This window comes from Hemibagrus wyckioides, linkage group LG21, assembly GCF_019097595.1.
Source record: "Hemibagrus wyckioides isolate EC202008001 linkage group LG21, SWU_Hwy_1.0, whole genome shotgun sequence".
Classification (NCBI taxonomy): Eukaryota; Metazoa; Chordata; class Actinopteri; order Siluriformes; family Bagridae; genus Hemibagrus; species Hemibagrus wyckioides.
Genome location: NC_080730.1, coordinates 9,931,631 through 9,951,154, shown reverse-complemented (window position 1 = coordinate 9,951,154; position 19,524 = coordinate 9,931,631). Strand labels below are relative to the sequence as shown.

At 38.8% G+C, this 19,524-nt stretch overlaps 1 protein-coding gene across 1 annotated transcript in view; it reads left to right on the top strand.

Annotated features, from left to right (window-relative positions):
* The first annotated feature begins 3,410 nt into the window (after positions 1–3,410).
* iars1 (isoleucyl-tRNA synthetase 1) overlaps positions 3,411–19,524 on the top strand; it is an 84,322-nt gene continuing 68,208 nt past the window's right edge. The window contains exons 1-7 of the mRNA XM_058373448.1: positions 3,411–3,501; positions 5,667–5,790; positions 5,942–6,098; positions 10,421–10,540; positions 12,848–12,930; positions 13,620–13,737; positions 15,739–15,886. Of these exons, the coding sequence (XP_058229431.1) occupies positions 5,672–5,790; positions 5,942–6,098; positions 10,421–10,540; positions 12,848–12,930; positions 13,620–13,737; positions 15,739–15,886 (745 nt within the window). The 5' untranslated portion in view covers positions 3,411–3,501; positions 5,667–5,671. The remainder of the gene's footprint in view (positions 3,502–5,666; positions 5,791–5,941; positions 6,099–10,420; positions 10,541–12,847; positions 12,931–13,619; positions 13,738–15,738; positions 15,887–19,524) is intronic.

Sequence of the window (19,524 nt, the reverse complement as noted above, 5' to 3'; positions counted from 1 at the left end):
GGAAGTGTAAAATACAACAACTGTGTTATGCAAAATTATATAACATTATATAAAGTGAATAGTGTGTAGCGCAATAGTGTCCAAGGTGCAGACAGCAGCAGGACAAAATTTTGCAAAATTATATAAAGTGAAGTGTGTAGGTGTCCAAGGTGCAGACAGCAGCAGTACGGGGTGGTCACGAAGTGGAATAAGGTGATGAGGTGATGAGAGCAGTGGTATTGTCCATCTTTAAAGTGCAGATGTGCATAAGTCAACCGGAACAGCTCAGTTTTCAGCCACTGAGACATTAGCTGTTAAATAAAGAATTCTCAGTTTAAGTGCGGTAACCACAACAGAGCTTAAACCAAGAGAAATATTCACATTCTGATTTTTTAATATTGACTTTCCTTTTGGTTCTGTATAAAAAAATACCCTTTTGGGTTACCTGAGCTCAGCTTCCCTTGCAAACTTTAATCAGTGGGAGTTTTGTATATATTTAATCAGTATTAGTAGTTAGAAATAGTAATAGTATTTGTAGTTCTATAGTTTTATACTTGACTTGAGAGGGTGAGATATTGGGCTAATTTTATCGTGCAGACCTGGCTATCACTGTAATGGTCAAAAAAAAAAAAATGTGGACACGTGACCACAACACCCAGAACTGCTTGTTGAATTCCAGATGTAGTCTCCCCTTATTCTGAGACTATAACTTCTACTCTTCTGGGAAGGACTTGGTGTGTGGCTGTGCTCTTTTGCGTTCATTTATTTACAGTAACATTTCTGTCATTTAGCAGATCCAGAGCGGCTTACCCTTTTATCTCATTTTATACAACTGAGCAATTTAGGGTTAAGCGCCTTGCTCGGGGGCCCAGTAGTGACAGCTTGGTGGATTGCTTTGTGGGATTCAAACTCACAAACTTCCAATCAGTAGTCCAACACCTGAAACACTAAGCTAACACATCATTCAGCTACAAAAGCATGAGTGAGGTCAGGCAATGATGTCATGTGAGGAGGTCTGAGGTGCAGATGTTCGGTAGAGTTGAGATCAAGGCTCTGTGCAGGAAACTCAAGCTTTTCCACTTTTCAGCTTAACAAACTATGTTTTTGTGGAGCTTGCTTTGGATACAAGGGTAGTGCCGTGCTGGAATGTTCTGGCTGATTGCTTCCAAGGAAGGGAAATTGTCATGCTACAGCATACAAAGACATTCTGTATAATTGTAAGCTTCTAATTGTGTGGCAACAGTGATCCCATGAGGAACATTCTTGTGTTACAGCGGCATAGTCAGTTACAAGATACACTACAACACACATATACAGTGCTGTGAAAAGGTTTGTGCCCCCTTCCTGTTTTTTTTGTCACACTTAAAAGATTCAGATCATCAAACAAATTTTAATATTACACAAAGATAATGTGTGCGGCCTACCAAAATTACTCCAAGAGCGCAGCTACGACTTATCCAGAAGGTCATAAAAGAACCCAGAACAACATCTAAAGAATTGCAGGCCTCACTTGCCTCAATTAAGGTCAGTGTTCATGATTCAACAATAAGAAAGAGACTGGGCAAAAACAGCATCCATGGGAGAGTTCCAAGGCAAAAGCCATTGCTGACCTAAAAGGACACAAAGGCTTGTCTCACATTTGCCAAAAAAATATACTTTTGGGCAAATATTCTGTGGACTGATGAGACAAAAGTTTTTGGAAGGTGTGTGTCCCGTTACATCTGATGTAAAACAAACATAGCATTTCATAAGAAGCACATCATACCAACAGTCAAACATGGTGGTAGTAGTGTGATGGTCTGGGGCTGCCTTGCAGCTTCAGGACCTGGACGACTTGCCTTAATTGATGGAACCATGAATTCTGCACTCTATCAGAAAATCCTGAAGGAGAATGCCCGGCCGTCAGATTGTGACCTCAAGCTCAAGCGCATTTGGGTTATGCCCAGGACAGTGATCCCAAACACACCAGCAAGTCCACCTCAAGAAAAACAAAATTAAGGTTTTGGAGGAGCCAAGTCAAAGTCTGGACTTAAATCTGATTGAGATGCTGTGGCATGACCTTAAACATTCATGCTCGAAAAGCCTCCAATGTGGCTGAATTAAAACAATTCTGCAAAGAAGAGTGGGACAAAATTCCTCCACAGTGATGTGAAAGACTCATTGTCAGTTATCCCAAATGCTTGATTGCAGTTGTTGCAGCAAAGGGTGGCACAACCAGTTAATAGATTTAATTCAATTAATTGTTATAGATTTTAATAGATTTAATTCAATTAATTTTTCACGTAGTGCCAGGCAGGTTTGGACAGCTTTTTTCCCTGCAAAAACTGCATTTTGTATTTACTTGCATTATCTTTGTGTAATATTAAAATTTGTTACAAATACATGACAAATATGCAAAAAATTAAAAAAAACAGGAAGGGTGCAAAAACCTTTTCACAGCATTCATACTATATATACATACAATCTTTTGGCCATATAGTGTATTTTATTGTATTTTCACGCAGTTTATCTAACTAATCTCCCTCTACCCAATCTTTAACAGATTCTTGAGACAGGATCCATAAATACTGAATGCCAGATATCACATGTACAACTATGAACAATGTTCACAAAACTTCCAAAAAGAAAATTTTTTTATTTACGTAAGGCTGTATTGTGTCAATGTCCAGTGCTAAATCAAACTGAATGGAAGTGAACATCAGGCATACACTATATTGCCAAAAGTTTTGGGATGTCTGCCTTTACAAGCACATGAATTCGATATGGAGTTGACCTGCCCTTTGCAGCTATAACAGCTTCAACTCTTCTGGGAAGGCTTTCCACAAGGTTTAGGAGTGTGTTTATGGGAATTTTTGACCGTTCCACTAGAAGCGCATTTGTGAGGTCAGGCACCGATGTTGGACGAGAAGGTCTGGCTCACAGCCTCCACTCTAATTCATCCCAAAGGTGTTCTATCAGGTTGAAGTCAGGTGAAGTTCCTCCACACCAAACTCACTCATCCATGTCTTTATGGAGCTTGCTTTGTGCACTGGTGTGCAGTCATGTTGGAACAGGAAGGGGTCATCCCCAAACTGTTCCCACAAAGTTGGGAGCATGAAATTGTCCAAAATGTCTTGGTATGAAGCTGAAGCATTAAGAGTTCCTTTCACTGGGGCCAAGCCCGACCCCTGAATTCAATGATTTGGATGGGTGTCCCAAAACTTTTGGCAATATAGTGTAGACGTTACTATGGCAACCACTAGTAAGAACACCCAATGGCAATGTAGTGCAGCAGAATCTTAACAGATTATAACAAATGATATCTTTCTATCTAGGTGCCTTGCACACACTGTATAAACATTAAGACTGTAAACAGTTCCTCTAGCCTCACTGATAAAAAACCCCCCGTCATCCTGCAGCTTGAAACGCAGCTAATGTTATGATTTTGTATTTCCGTTTCCGCCCATGCTTTCCCTTCAGTTGCATCATTTCCGCGTTGTGACTCCTTCTTCTTTCTCGGCATCCCGGCTGAAACCGCCGCGTGTAAGTAACATCTATTTAAAGCATCTATTTAACGGGTCCAGATCGCGTTAATGTGTCCAGCGAAAATACAGAAAGTCAGAGAAACAATGAAATGCTAACGTGCTAAAAGGCGGACTTTAGCCACATGGCTGAACTTTCAATGAGAATCTAATTGCTTGCTAATGGCTAAAGCTAAAGCTGAGTTAGACAGCGTCAGATGTTACAAGCGTCAAGCGCAATTACAAAGTAAATAACACGATCAAATAGTGTAATAAAATTTTAATAAACTGCTAATAAAGCAGCTGGTAGAATATTCTGCATGTAATATTTAATTTTTAGTTCCAAGTGTTTTAAAAAAATTTTTTTATATATATTTAGAAAACTTTTACTTTGAAATTTGTATACAAGACTTTCACATGATGTAAATAACAATATTTAGCTGTTTTATGAGATCTTGCATTTAATATAGAAATAGTTAAGGGGGATATATATATACGTTTGAAATGTTTATTGATATATTTCTTTAAAGGGACTTTATCCATTTTTTGGAAGCTCTAAACAAAATAAAATTGAATAAGACTGAATGAATGAATGAAAGGATGAATACATGAGTGAAACTGGGGAAGAGGTTAAACAACTTATATAAACACCTTCTAATATTTACTGATTGTAAAGGTTTCCAGTGCTATATTTTATCACACAGTCTAATTAATGATAACAGAGTCTAAATAAATAAGTTGACAACATCAGAGACTATACATCGATCAGGCGTAACATTATGACCACCTGCTTAATATTGTGACGCTCCCCCTTGACAGCCCTGACCCGTCATGCACTGTGTATTCTGACACCTTTCTATCAGAACCAGCATTAACTTCTTCAGCAGTTTGAGCAACAGTAGCTCGTCTGTTAGACCGGATCACACGGTCCAGCCTTCACTCCCCACACGCATCAGTGAGCCTTGGCCGCCCATGACCCTGTCACTGGTTCACCACTGTTCCTTCCTTGGACCACTTTTGATAGATACTGACCACTGCAGACCGGGAACACCCCACAAGAGCTGCAGTTTTGGAGATGCTCTGATCCAGTCATCTAGCCATCACAATGAGCCTGGTTTCTTCTTCCTGATTTCTCAATGAATAATTTTTTCCCTGTTCTGTCTGCTCTGTCTTTCTCATCAGGGACCTAAGTTTGTCTGATTGCTTTGAGACGATGATTCTCGTTTTATAAATAAAGAGAGAGGAATAAATGGAATTGAATTGTATATAAAAACTGTAAGGTGCAGCTCAGATCATAGTATTACACATACATAGTATCATAGGCGTATTATTTGTACGTGCAACTTTTCTTTCACATTGCGTCCTGTTTAATTTGTATGGAGACTTATGAACAGCATGTGAAAAGAACTTAAGATTGATAAAGATGCAAAAAAAAAAAGTAGGTATGAAATGCTTTCCCTTTCGCTTTACTGAACGTCTTTCAGTAAAGACATTGTAACGAGTCAATGGCTTTTTCATTTAAATATCTGAAATAAAAGCTGTGGTTAACTCAGGCTTATTATATTTCCATGTTGTGTTCCACAGCATAAAATACATCACTAAAACCCCACATGTGATTTTTTTTTAAGCTTTTACATGCCTTGAAAATGGCATTTGATTATGAGTAGATAAATCGGACTGCAGTCTGGGACCACAGGAAAAGCTAAATTGCTGTGTTTATACTTAAAATATTTCCACTTTTCGTTCATTCAGATTCAAGCACACAAAAAGAGCACAAAAAGGATCCTTAAAAGGCAATAAAGACTGAAAGAGCTTTCAGAGCTTTAGTAATGGTGATGTTGAAGTCATGCGACTTAGTTCGTTTCTAGCCTAAAATTTTTGCATTTTAATTCTGATGATTGTATTTAGGCATCACATCATAAAAGTGATCTGAGAAGATTATTTTGATAAGCAAAACATGTAAGAAAACGTAAACATAAACGTATTTATGATGAAATAATCCGAAAGCCAGTGGACAAAATCCTGCTGGTTTTTTGTCACGGGAACAAGAATGATATTAAGATGATTTTTTTTAGTTCATCTTATAAAAGAATCAAATAAAGTAGATTTTTTAAAAAAAGCTGAAAAGTATATAAGCTGAAATATCTGTGCCTTTTCCACACACACTCTTTTGTTGCTGTGTTGTAGGCATCATGGTGGAACCCGTGCCTGAGTCGATCCACTTTCCCTCGGAGGAGGAACATGTTCTCCAGTTCTGGACTGAGAAGGACTGCTTCCAGGAGTGTCTGAAACAATCCAAAAACAGGCCCAAGTGAGAGGAAATCCTATCTGGCTGATTTGCTTTAATAGTCATATATGTGAATCCCGGCTCAGCTGTGTCTACATCTGTTGCTCATATTTCTGCCTGGTTTTTGTCGGATTGTGAATGACGGCATTTGCGTTGTGTGTTTTTCTGCTCACAGGTACGCGTTCTATGATGGACCGCCCTTTGCGACTGGTCTCCCACATTATGGCCACATTCTGGCTGGCACTATAAAGGACATCGTCACCAGGTTCGCTCACCAGAGTGGGTTCCACGTGGACAGGAGGTTTGGCTGGGATTGCCATGGCTTGCCTGTGGTAAGAAATTAAAGCCCTCTGTGTTTTTGATAACTAATGATGTCCCAGGTTTTCATTTCAGACAATGTGCTGTTTGAAGTTCAAAACAAAATCAGGAAACACAATGACAATTCAGGCAACCTGGGAACCACTGATCGGATGAGACATCTGTCACTCAAGATATACAGGAAGTCCAGCAGGCTGCAGCAGTAGATACTCAATCTGTGTGTGTGAATGCAGCTCTGTTCTTCTAGCAGTCCTTTACACTGTTGAATCTGGAATAGTTTTTTCTTCGAATCATACCTGCGTTCTTTAGGTTAGACATCGCAAACTATCTTTATGCCATGATACACTATCAGCATATCCAAGATCACAGCATTTGAATGTTCTTCCTCATGGTAGCGTTAAATGAATTTAATTTTCTCCTTGCTTGCCAATGGAAATTTCTTAGATTTAAAGTTGCACTGTTGAAAATAAATGGTTTAAAATGAATGCAGAACTCCACGCATGTACAAGAAATACAGTCCGATACACAATTTCCTACTTCCTGTATATCCCGATTGACAGATGTCTCGTCCAATTAGCGGTAAGAATTCCATTCGCAAACTTTACTGACCTTTTTCCGTTTTGTCTAAATTGTCATCGTGTTTTCTGATTTGTTATTGTGTTTTTGGATTTGTTCTTTTGTTTTGTGTTTCTCGGCCATCGTAGGTTGCGCTACTGCGATGATTTAGATATAAAATCCGGCTCAGGTCCACAGGACATGCTGTTATGAGAAAATAATCAGTGAGTGTTGTGATGCTGCTGGATGTAGGTGTTGGGAAATGTGTTGCTGCGGCTACCCTGAAGTTCGTTATTTTCAAATAACAGCATGTCCTGATTTTCTTAAAAATATGCCAGCAATTTGCAAACTATAGAACTGTGACACTTCTCCTGGGTTTGGAGAGAAATTAGGAGACTGGAGACAACTAAAAAAAAAAGCTCTGTATCGGCTGTTACTACTGTGATCATTTTTCAGCACTTTTACTGTAACACACACGCTCACATGCACTCTCTCTCTCTGTCTGTCTCTCTCTCTGTCTGTCTCTCTGTCTTTCTGTCTCTCTCTCTCTCTCTCTCTCTCTCTCTCTCGTGCGTCGCCCGTCTCTCCCAACTTTATCCTTTCTGCTGCTCAGTGAAACATAACACACAAGTTAGAGCAATCCTGCACTGACCTAGATCCTTACCTCTCACTTTCCAGGCTCCGCCCTCCATTTGCAAAACAGTGCTTGACCACGCCCCCGCCTCCACATAATGAATTAGCTAGCTAGCGACAATATACGTGAAGTGTTAATAGCTCAATTACACCACATTAACCTGCCTTCTCCTGCATACACGCAGTAGATTTTCACTGTCCCTTTCTGACCAGCAATAAAAGCAATAAAATAGCCTGACAGGCAGAGCTTCTCTTCAACCTTCAAAGCTTTTTGTGCTCACAGTCGCAGTTTGTGCACAGTTGCGTGCTAAAAATTCTAAAAATATTGCCTTAACAGTTACACTCATTTTTATGTGGAAGATTCATCAAAGTCTTTGTGTAAAATATTAGAAATAGAATAGGAACAAGAACGCAGCAGAACGGGTGTGTTAATATAAACCGAAACTATTTTACAGCTTTTATATGAAATCAATCAATCTTTTAAAACAATTAAAATTTGAGAAGATCAATGGTGCTTTGGTGTAAAAGTCCCTCCAGGATTTTGCTGTAATAATCTTAAATTGGTGAAATTGCAAGCAAATGATACTTCTTCTTCTAAACTCCTCCTAATGAAGACATGTATGTAATTACTTTATATGATAGCTGTACTCATGTTTGCGCTCGTGAATCGAAGAGGGCCTTGGCTAAACCATCTTGGCCCAAATCTGCACAATATCTGCTGTAACTTCAAAAGATCCTCAGAATATCCCAGTTTGATTTTGCGTTAATTTCTGCAGTCACAGACTACCGTAAACAACGTTATTGTTACCGCCATAAACATAAACCTTTCACTGAACGCATTTCTCTACATGTTGTACAGTGTGTGGTTGTGTGTGTGTCTGTTTGAAACTGTATTAACAAGCCAAAGTCTTAAGAGGCGAGCGTGTGTGATGGTTTGGTTTATATCGCTAGAATTGCACAACTCTGTCAGGTTAGACCAGGTGAGGTCTCCTGTAATGTTAGGTCTAGAGTATGGATAAACATAACATCTGAAGTGTCAGTTAGCTTCGTTCATCTGGAAGCCAGAACAGGTTTAGTGAGTCTGAAGGGTGGGGACCATAAACCTAGGATTAATAGCTTGCTCTATGCTGCTTCTTCCATTTACTGCTTCAAGCTATCTAATACGATGATCGTTAATGACGTAACAATATGTTGATTAAAATTCAATCCCGCAGAATTCTCTCCCACCTCATTCAGTCTTTAGCTGCGTCTAAATGACGTACTATACACTATGCACTATGTACTCGACCATCTACTGACAGTTTTTCATAAACCGGAAGTATAAGTTGTCTTTCAGTCAATGGCAAATGATGTTAAATGCATGTAACGTAACACCAGCAGAATATGGTGAATTTGGAAACGAAATCAAACAAAGCAGGCTATCACCAAACCCTAACTCACCCGAGATTTGTTGGCCATCTTGGAAGTTTCAGCATCAGTGCCTGGTAGCTCCGCCCCTTTCCCTTTTCTGTTATGTAAGCAAATCAAAGCAAAGCATTGAGTGCTCCAATATTCCACACTTCATATTTTTGGTTAAATAAGCGTATTGTCACATTTTTTCTTGTGAACACATTACTCAGCAATATTTATACTACAGGCGGTATGGTGGCTTAGTGGTTAGCACGTTCGCCTCACACCTCCTGGGTTTGAGTCTCATCCCGCTCACCGTGTGTGTGTGGAGTTTGCATGTTCTCCCCGTGCTTGGTGGGTTTCCTCCGGGTGCTCCGGTTTCCTCCCACAGTCCAAAGACATGCTTCTAGGCTGATTGCGTGAGTGAATGAGTGTGGCACACCCCTGCGATGGGTTCACACTCCATCCAGGGTGTATCCTGCTTTGATCCCCGATGACGCCTGAGGCTCCCCGTGACCCGAGTATAGATCGGATAAGCGGTACAGAATTAAATAAAATGAAATGAAAAATTTATACTACAAGAAGGAGTAGCATAGTGCATAAGTATGTGATTTGAAAGAATTTTTTTTACACCTGGCTCAGAACTTAAGACTATTCCTTAGATCAATTCTTACAAGTTGTATACATATAGCCACAGATCAGAGAACTGTCCTGAGGGGCATGGCCTAATATTCTAATGAGTGATTCTCTATGACTCTCAGCTTTAACTCTAGCACAAGAGGCACAAATTAGGATTGTTCAACTTTACTAAAATACCAACCACCCAGGTATATATAATCACAGAAGGCAATGCTTGCTCTGACTTGGAGAGTTGAGGATAGTGTCACACAGGCTTTACCTAAGATTAGCCCCACCTACATTATATCAAAAGGGCGGGGCTAAAATCTATACTATAATATAATAATAATATTATATAAATTAGCCTTGCTTGACATTGCTAGTGTGTTTAAATCTATTTGATCCACTATGATCCACATGTTCTATACTCACAGAACCAGTGCTCAGTTTCTTTCACTTTTCCTTTCTTTCTCGCTACTCTGTGAGACTGTTATGAATGAATTTCGCAGATTTATGAAATACTAAAAACTAGGCTTTCGGCTACCAACAGCCATGCTACACTTAATGTCTCAGAGATCCCACTTATTTCACCCATTCTTTGATGCTTAGCTCTTAAATATGCATCTGCGTGCTTTTATGATTTCCGCTGCTGCTCAGATAACTGCATGAATGTGCATGCGTACATGTGTTAATAATAAAATGGACGGTAAGTGATTACAAATGAAACGCATGAATTAAAAATTGCACGTGTTATTATTTTTTATGAAATGAAAAATGGTCAGCTTTGACAAACTGGCATGGTATAAGGGAAATTTCAAATATTTATGACGTGCCGTTACAATAAAGTATGACTTCGGGGAGAACCGATCTCGGCTTCCCATCACGCTGCGGCTGATTATTTTTTGATTATTGTAGCAGCACGCCTCGTCGTGTTTTATCCCTTACTTAACTCATTTGTAATTAGCTTTACTGCAGCCTGCTGATTGATGTCGTGTTGTTCGCTCCCCTCTGAGTTGTACGCTTTGTCATCTTAGCATCATTAATTAAGGTCTCTGTTCGTTTATCTCTGGACAGGATGCTTGTTTGCTCATTTGAACCTTTTGCAGTTTTATAACTTTTCCAATTTTTTTTTTGGTTTCAGGAATATGAGATTGATAAAACACTGGGGATTAAAGGTCCGGAGGATGTTGCTAAGATGGGGATAGCAGAGTACAACAAGCAGTGCAGGAGTATCGTGATGAGATATGCCAATGAGTGGGAGGTAAGAGAGAGAGAGAGTGTGAGTGAGTGTGTATGAGAGAGAGAGGGAGTGTGTGTGTATGAGAGAGAGAGGGAGTGTGTGTGTGAGAGAGCATGTATGAGAGAGTGTGTGTGTGTATATATATATATATATATATATATATATATATATATATATATATATATATATATATATACATATATATATATATATATATATATATATATATATATATATATATATATATATAAAAAATGAGAGAGAGTTTGTGTGTATGTATATGAGAGAGAGAGGGAGTGTGTGTGCATATATATGAGAGAGGGAGAGTGTGTGTTTGTGTGAGTAGAGCAAGAGAGTGAGTATGTGTGTGAGAGAGCGTGTATGAGAGGGAGTGTGTGTGTGAGAGAGAGAGAGTGTATGAGTGGGAGGGAGGGAGAGACAGACAGAGTGAGAGTGTGTGTGTGTGAGAGAGCGTGTATGAGAGGGAGTGTGTGTGTGAGAGAGAGAGAGAGAGAGTGTATGAGTGGGAGGGAGGGAGAGACAGACAGAGTGTGTGTGTGTGTGAGAGAGAGAGAGTGTGTTTGTGTGTGTGTGAGAGGGAGGGAGAGAGAGAGAGAGTGTGTATTTGTGTGTGAGGTGTGGGTACATGATTTTCAGTTGAGTTGCTCAGTGTATTAGAAATGTACACTTGAATACAATTAGATGGCATGACTCAAACTACAACCCTAAAACAGTGCTGCTTTAATGTGCATGTTAATGGAGATATTTATATAAACGCTGAGAGCAGGACTGAAATAATTCGGTCATTTCTCATCAGAATAGTTCTACAGTTGACACTCATGGTTTTGGAAAATCGTTCTGCTTATGACTGTACAATACCAAGCAACAATGTTAGTTAGTGTTGGGTAGTTAGTTAGTTGGTTAGGTGCATAGTGGTGGTTAGTCAGTTAATGTTGGTTGGTTTGTTTGTTGAGTGGTTAGGAAGTTAGTGGTGGTTAGTTAATGTTTGTTTGTTAGGTAGGTAGTTAGTGGTGGTTAGGTGGCTGGTCTGTCTGGGTTTCTCCAAAATACAAAATATCCGGTAAGTCTAACTATTACAAAATATAAAGTGTTGGTATAACGCTAGTACAAGGCTAGCTAAAAACAAAAACTGGCTTCAAGTCACAGCAACAAGCAAGATTTAAAGAAAATTATGTCCTTGAATGTCGAGATTTAATCTACAAAAATTAATCAGTAGTATAATAAATAATAGTCATGTTTTTATGTCATTATGACAAAAATATGGTTAATGGCTCAAGCACATCTCTACAGTTTGATTCTACCTAAAACATTCCAGGACCTATAACCGATGACTTCAGCAGAGCAGACTTCATGTTAAAACTGGAACGAATACACAACTTTTTGACCATATAATACACTTATAGAAGGGGAATTATTTATAATCTTACTATTCTGTGTCACTCAGATGTTCCCTTTTGAGTCTGGTTTAACGTTTTAACGTTTCTTCCTCAAGATCTCCTGTCTCAGGGATCTCTGGCTTGCTCTTTAGGGATAAATTAAAAAAATTCTATCCTTCATTCATATATTTCTGTAAAGCTGTCCATTGTTAGAAGTACTATACCAATAAAATGTAATTTATAAATACGCCTGAATTGCAATTTGTATACGCCTCCGCGTTTTCCCCGTACTTGTTTAATGTAATAACTGTAAATTAGCTCTCATTCATCACACATGTCCAGAATGAACATTTGTGGGTCAGTGGCCATTTTTAGTACTTTGGTGGGTGTAATTTTTAATGTTCAGGGATACTTTGGGAAAATTCTTTCCAAATAAGCCTTATAAAAGGATTAGTCTTTTCAACGTAATCTTGTTTTTTGTCTTCTAGCAGTAATGGAACTTTTGCTGAGGTGATTACGCCAGGATCCACTTAACAGCTTGTTATTTCTCTCAGACGTAAAATGCAGGAAGTGAGGGTGAAATCGCTTGACTGGCCTCATTAAAGAGCCCTGGAGACGGCATTTATTTTTTTTTCCATGGATGATGTAATCAATAATAAGCTGCGGTTCATTACACAGGTGGCTTCTTTGTGTTTGTTGTGCGAGGTGTGGAAATCAGGGTTGGAGACAGTGGAGGTGGTTATGGGTTTCGTTTTGATTTTATGGTGCTTATTTTCTTAGCCACACTTTCAAAGCTACAGACCAACACATTCTGATGAATAACAATCATAATAAAGTGTAGCACTATTTCACTGACTGCATGTGGTGATGCTGTCTACACTGAGCCGGTTTACCCTGGCTGAAGTACACGCTGATCTTTTGTGTGATTTAGGTTTCTGTGAAGAGAATGGGCCGTTGGATCGACTTTAAGAACGATTACAAGACCCTCTACCCGTGGTTCATGGAGACTGTATGGTAAGACTTCAAGATCTTCTTGTGTAATGTATGCTTTCTGTATATAAACCCTGTTTACACTTCATTTCATGTGCTTTGAGCTTCAGGATTATATATACAGATCAGGCATAACATTATGACCCCCTGCCTAATATTGTTTTGGTCCGTCTTTTGCTGCCAAAACAGCCCTGACCCATCATGCACTGTGTATTCTGACACCTTTCTATCAGAACCAGCATTAACTTCTTCAGCAATCTAAGCAACAGTAGCTCGTCTGTTGGATCGGACCACACGGTCCAGCCTTCGCTCCCCATGTGCATCAATAAGCCTTGGCCACACATGACCCTGATTTTATAATGTACTGCTCTCTTGGTTGACATTCAGTTGCCCAGATACTGTTTCTTATAGATTCTCATAGATTCATTTCTACCACAAAGTATATGTTTATATCCATATTGCAAACTTTTCATATGGACCAACATCTGTAGAATATACATGCTGTTGTTGGTTGCTGTTGTAGAAAGGACATTATCAACATTACATATATTACTTACTGTCCAGTGTCACCTAAATGAGGATGAGGTTCTCTTCTGAGCCTGGTTCCTCATATCATCTCAGGGAGTTTTTCCCTTGCCACCATTGCCTCAGGCTTGCTCATTAGGGATAAAATAGTTACTTGAATTTATTTATTGCTCTGTGTCTTCTTCCAGGTGGGTGTTTAAGCAGCTCTATGATAAAGGTCTGGTGTACAGAGGAGTGAAGGTCATGCCATTCTCCACAGCCTGTAACACACCGCTGTCCAACTTCGAGTCACACCAGAACTACAAGGTACCGGTCAAACACAGAGACTTTCCTTAAAGATCCTCTTAAATCATATCGTTTGTTCTGTTTATGATCGCATTCAACGATTTGGTTCTGCTGAAATGCATTAATTAAAAGCAACTACAAGCAACAGTTGTTTATTTCTATTGCATTTAATGTGTAGAACATAAAAATATCACCTCAGTTTGTCTCATCAGCCGAGGTAAAACAAATCAGATACTTCACTTGAGCGTAATTTGTTCAGCAAACAAGGATTTAGACGTCTTTAGACACACTTTTTTTTTTTAAATAAAATTATTAATTTTATTTTTTGTTATTATTATGCAAATAAAAAATCTGTTAAATCAGTTTATATGAAACCCCAAAATTTACATCATTTTAGAATGATTTAGAACAATCTCTAAAATCTTCCAAAAGAAAAAAAATCTGATGTTTATGACCGAGACCATCTGATTTCTGGACAATTATATTCAACGTTTTGTCCGAGGCACTTTTTGGAGTGCCAGATGAAGGTGTCCAAAACAGTGACTCTTCTGCCTTTGCTGCTTTCATGGCCTGGAAATAAATACTACTTGATTGGAAATTGGAAGCAAACCATCACCAGTTTCACTCTGGCTCAGTGGTGTGATGGGTTTTTTTTGGGGGATCCACTAAACATCCCAATGATTTTAGAGATTGAAAAGTGTGTAACTCTGCCCCCAATCTAAAGAATCAGAAGAACCATGTGGAGTTGAATATGGGGTAAAGATGGGATCGGCTGTTTCAGGTGTGCGAAGCGGTGAGAATAGCCCGTATTCATCATTTTGTGGCACATTTTATTGTACTAGTTTCTTTTCAAGCTTCTATTTATAGTTTTCCAGTTTTAAAAATGAACTCTATCCCAGTTCTGTGACTTTTTCCCAAAAACTACTTGTATCACACAATGATTCATGACTTATTTTTCCCTCCAAATTTCTTTGATTGCGGTAAGAACTTATATACAGTATATACAGTTTTTTATATATATATATATATATATATAAAATATATATATATATATATATATATATATATATATAATTTTCTTTCTTCCACCCACCCCCAGAACTAATCCTCAAGAAAAAAACCCTTAAAATGCTGATAATGTAGACAATGAGGAAATAATTACCGATATTGTTAGCTCATGATGCATCATATTGCCTTTTTTGAGCATCAGTGAATGTTTGCCTCTTTTTTAATAGCTGTGTACGAGTCCCTCAGTTGTCCTCAATGTGAAAAGAAAATGCTGGAATGTGCAGGAGCTGTAGAATTTTTTTTTTGAGGAACAGTTTGCCGTTTAACTGCTCAGGACAAACAAAGAGAGTCATGAAGAGCTCTCCCAAAACATAAAAACACTCATTGATCATCCAGGTAACACATGCAGTATGATGAATCAAGCGTATGTGAACTTTTGAACTGGTTCTTTTGTGTAAATTCTGTTATTATTGTGTCTCAGGAACAAATCTGTCATATCAAATAGCTTATTCAGGGCACAACTAAATAAACAATTTTTTATGGTCCCTCTTATATCTTTTTAAATGAGTAACATTTTGCAGATTCTGGAAGGCGTATGTAAACTTATGGCCTCAGCTGTTTATTGGCATGGATATCACAGAACAATATTGCTAATTATTTCCTCACTGTCTATATTATGAGCGTATGTTCTAGGGAAAGAATATTGTAAAAGCAAAAGTGGAATATTGGTTTGCATAACGTTGTATAATATACATTTTTCAGTTCCTACTGCAATCCAAGATATTGGGGGGGGCAGTCTACTGTTGAAGTGACACATGTGTCATAAGTTGTTTTATTGGAAAAGGGTACAGAGCTGAACAAATTCTGAAGCAGAGTTCATTTCTGAAAAAGAAACTATGAAACTAAATTGCACTGCGAAAAGTTTTTCGACATTTTAGTACGTCTAGAAAAATCAAAATGGTATTCCAAATGACCTACCAAAACTGACCACTTCTTTTTTTTTTTGGAAAAAAGGATGTTCAGGATCCATCCGTCATCGTGAACTTCCCTTTGCTGGAGGACGAGAGCGTGTGCCTGATTGCCTGGACCACCACGCCATGGACTCTGCCCAGTAACCTGGCACTGTGTGTAAATCCTGAGTTAATCTACGTCAAGGTCAAAGGTCAGTGTTTGTCGTCAGCGTCAGCCGTAACACATTCATAGTGAAATAATACTCAGATGTTATGCCCAGACCAAAAACCTACATAAATACCTAAATACTGTGGAAATGAAGAGGAGGATTAAAGCTGAATGACTGTGGTGAGGTTTAACTCAGAAGTGGCCTGTTAGTGTGACCTGCTCTAGTCCCACTGCTCCGCTGTTGCTTATTTACATAGCTCGTGGTGTGTGTGTTTGTGTGTATATCTCCCTTTTTAAGATACTCAATGATTCATTCATTCATGATATAATTTGAAGCTTTGTTTTTAAATCCCACAGTCCACTACAGCTCAAATCTATATAACGAGACTCTCAATGGTGCTGCAGCATTTACGGCTTGACTGTAGCATCTCTTTGCTTGATGCCCCTACTATTAAACTTTTAGCTAAAGCGGTTTTTCAAACGAAGCACAAATAAAATTCGCTCAATAGAAAAGCCGAAGGAGTCGGCAGCAGTGGACGCAAGTGCAGATTTATTGCTAAACGGTACAAACAGACAACAAAGTATTGAAAACTAGAAAGAAAAAACTAGAATGAGTGAGACTGAGTCAACTAGATTGACAACAAGGTGCATACAAACTAGAACATATAAAGGGTGGTTAATCAGGGTGCATGGAAAAAAAAAAACTATGAAGGAGAAAGACACAGGATGTGAGAAACCTTCTTGTGAGCTGATTGGTGCTAACCTGGCAGCACTGTGGATGGTCTGATTAAAAAAAAATGCAGAGATACTGGTTATTTTTAGTAGCCATAACACTGGCCATTTGACTTTCTGCTTTTCTGTGATATGATGGAGATCTGTGGTAAGATTGAGCTTTTTTTCTTATATTTATGTATTAAAGGCTCTTTGCTATGGTTCAGTGTAAGGAACCATTTTGGACACTTTGGGACATGGCATGCCAGAACACCTGAATTGGCCATGTGGCCTTCACTGGGATTGAGAGAAACCTATAGAGAAGCCTGGATGGAGAGAGAGACAGAGAAACACTCTCAGTTCTAATATCATTCCTAAACAGTAATAGATTAGTGATGTCTGAGTCATCAGTCATGATGGCATCAGTCACCATTGCTGAACAGCTCATGCTCGATGCACACTGTTCTGCCGTCGTTTTGTACCTATCGAGATGAGTTCAGCGAGTCAAATCTCTCTGACGCTGATTGCGGTGTTATAAAAAGCCGACGTCTATGAGAACTTCAGCTGAAGTCCTCAGCGTTCCTTGGCAAAGATTTGGGTCGAAAGGATTCTCAAATCAGGTCACTTTCCAAAAAAAAAACCCCTTTCTTCACATATAAAAATAGTCCCTGTTCTGCTTTTTTAGTCATTGCTTCTTTGCTCCCACAGTAAACGGTTGACCTACTTTGCGAGGGCGAGTGGTGAAACACGTGGCCGTCAGCAGGAGGCGCTGTTATCCCGAGCCACACGGTCGAGCCGTGCTGCATCAGAGCGATGTTCGGAATACTAATGCGCACACACAGGGCTTCATCTTCCTCCTAGAGTCCTCCATGCCTGACAATACTCATTTGTTTTTTTTTTCTTTTTTTTATGACTCTTTGATTTTTTTTTCTTTTTCTTTCCTCTACAATCTACTAGAAAGGGCAGAGAAACAGGACGGTACAGATACTTATTCATTTCCACCTTTGGGATAGCGCTTTTGTGAAAGTCAGTTTTTGATGTGAAACTATAAATAGATTGCCTTCATCTATTATCACTACCCCTATAGAAATCTAGGAATGGAAGTGGTAGCTGCCTGTGTAATGTGTTTTATAGAATTAAATCTAGAGTATTTTGTTAACAACAACATTGCTCCATACTTTGATCAATGCTATCAGTCAGGTCAGGCCTGCACAGTCATCCTTCACCCAGTGCCATCTTTTATTGATGCACTTCCTCTCCCTTTCCTCAATCTCTCTCTCTCTCTTTCTTTCCTTTCTCCCTCCTTCCTATATCTCCTCCAGTTCTTCCATTTATTCCTAGCTGATCATGTGCTTGTGCCTTTACACGCTGCAGCAATTCCTATTTTAGGTTTTCTGCAGTAGACCGTGGTCACACCTGGTCGTCTCATACGTCTCATGTGACAACCAACTTTCGTTCCTCACCACCGGTTGTTACACCAAATGCTCTTGTAGTCGTGTAATAGAGCAGTGATACGGGAAGAGGCAGATCCTGCTTATAGATCTTTAGCAGTATGGCTATTTTTCAAATGATTATATATTACGAATGTCTTCAGGCATCTTTCCTCGAGTTGGGATTATGTTAGAATGTAGTGTGGGATAGTGAATAAAACCCATTAGGAACTCGCAGTTATCAAAGCTTTATGGTCTTGTCTATATATATATATATATATATATATATATATATATATATATATATATATATATATATATATATATATATATATATATATATATGACATAGGAACACACACTCCTTATGGAAAGGTAGATAAGCAGCACTATTCCATGCTTCAATTTTTTTCCTCCCCCAAATCAAGTGCTTTTGTAATCATTCCACGTCTCTTCTGAATAGGAAGCACGGTAAACAAAAAAAAGCTGTACTTACTATAAGCCAGCTCTTTCCTTTAAGCCACATCAAATTTAGAGTTCTGTTGTTCCTCCCATTGCTAATTGGATCTGAAAAAATAAACCATCAAGGAAACAGTTCACTTCATTCGTATTTATTACTCCTGCTGTTGTATTTCACAATCAGTTACTGGAAGTGTCTGTGAAATAAAATGAAATTAGTCCACTAGAGAGAGAGTAAATCTGCTAGTGAAAGCTAAACTTCACCCTGTGCAAACGACAATGACACAGCAGTCAATGATGTGCTGCATAAATCTATAGACTAGGTTAGAAGGAAATCAGCCCCAGCACTTCATACACTATATTGCCAAAGGTTTTGGGACACCCCTCCAAATCATTGAATTCAGGTGTTGTTTTAGTTCCAATGACCAAGACGAATTTTGGACAAATTTCATGCTTTGTGGGAACGGTTTGGGGATGACCCCTTCCTGTTCCAACATGACCATGCACCAGTTCACAAAGCAAGGTCCATAAAGACATGGATGAGTGAGTTTGGTGTGGAGGAACTTGACTGGCCTGCAGTCTTGACCTCGACCCAATAGAACACCTTTGGGATGAATTAGAGCGAAGACTGTGAGCCAGACCTTCTCATCCAACATCAGTTCCTGACCTCACAAATGCACTTCTAGAGGAATGGTCAAAAATTCCCATAAACACACTGCTAAACCTTGTGGAAAGCCTTCCCAGAAGAGTTGAAGCTGAAGCTGAAGGGCAGGCCAGCTCCATATTATATTCATGTGCATGTAAAGGCAGATGTCCCAGAATGTTTGGCAATATAAGTGTATGTGTATTTGGGTTCTATGAAAGTAAAAAAAAAACATAAAGGGACCTCAGGTTTGTTTGATTGTTTTGTTTTATTCCAAAAGAAAAATATGTGGTCAGTCAGATTTAAGAAAAAATATTACATATAGTTTACATTTAATTGCATAGCTAATATTATACTTAAATTAACTAAGTTGTTTGATTAATGCATGTAGTATTAAGGTAACTACTGTATAAATATAGTATTAATTTTAGGCAATTT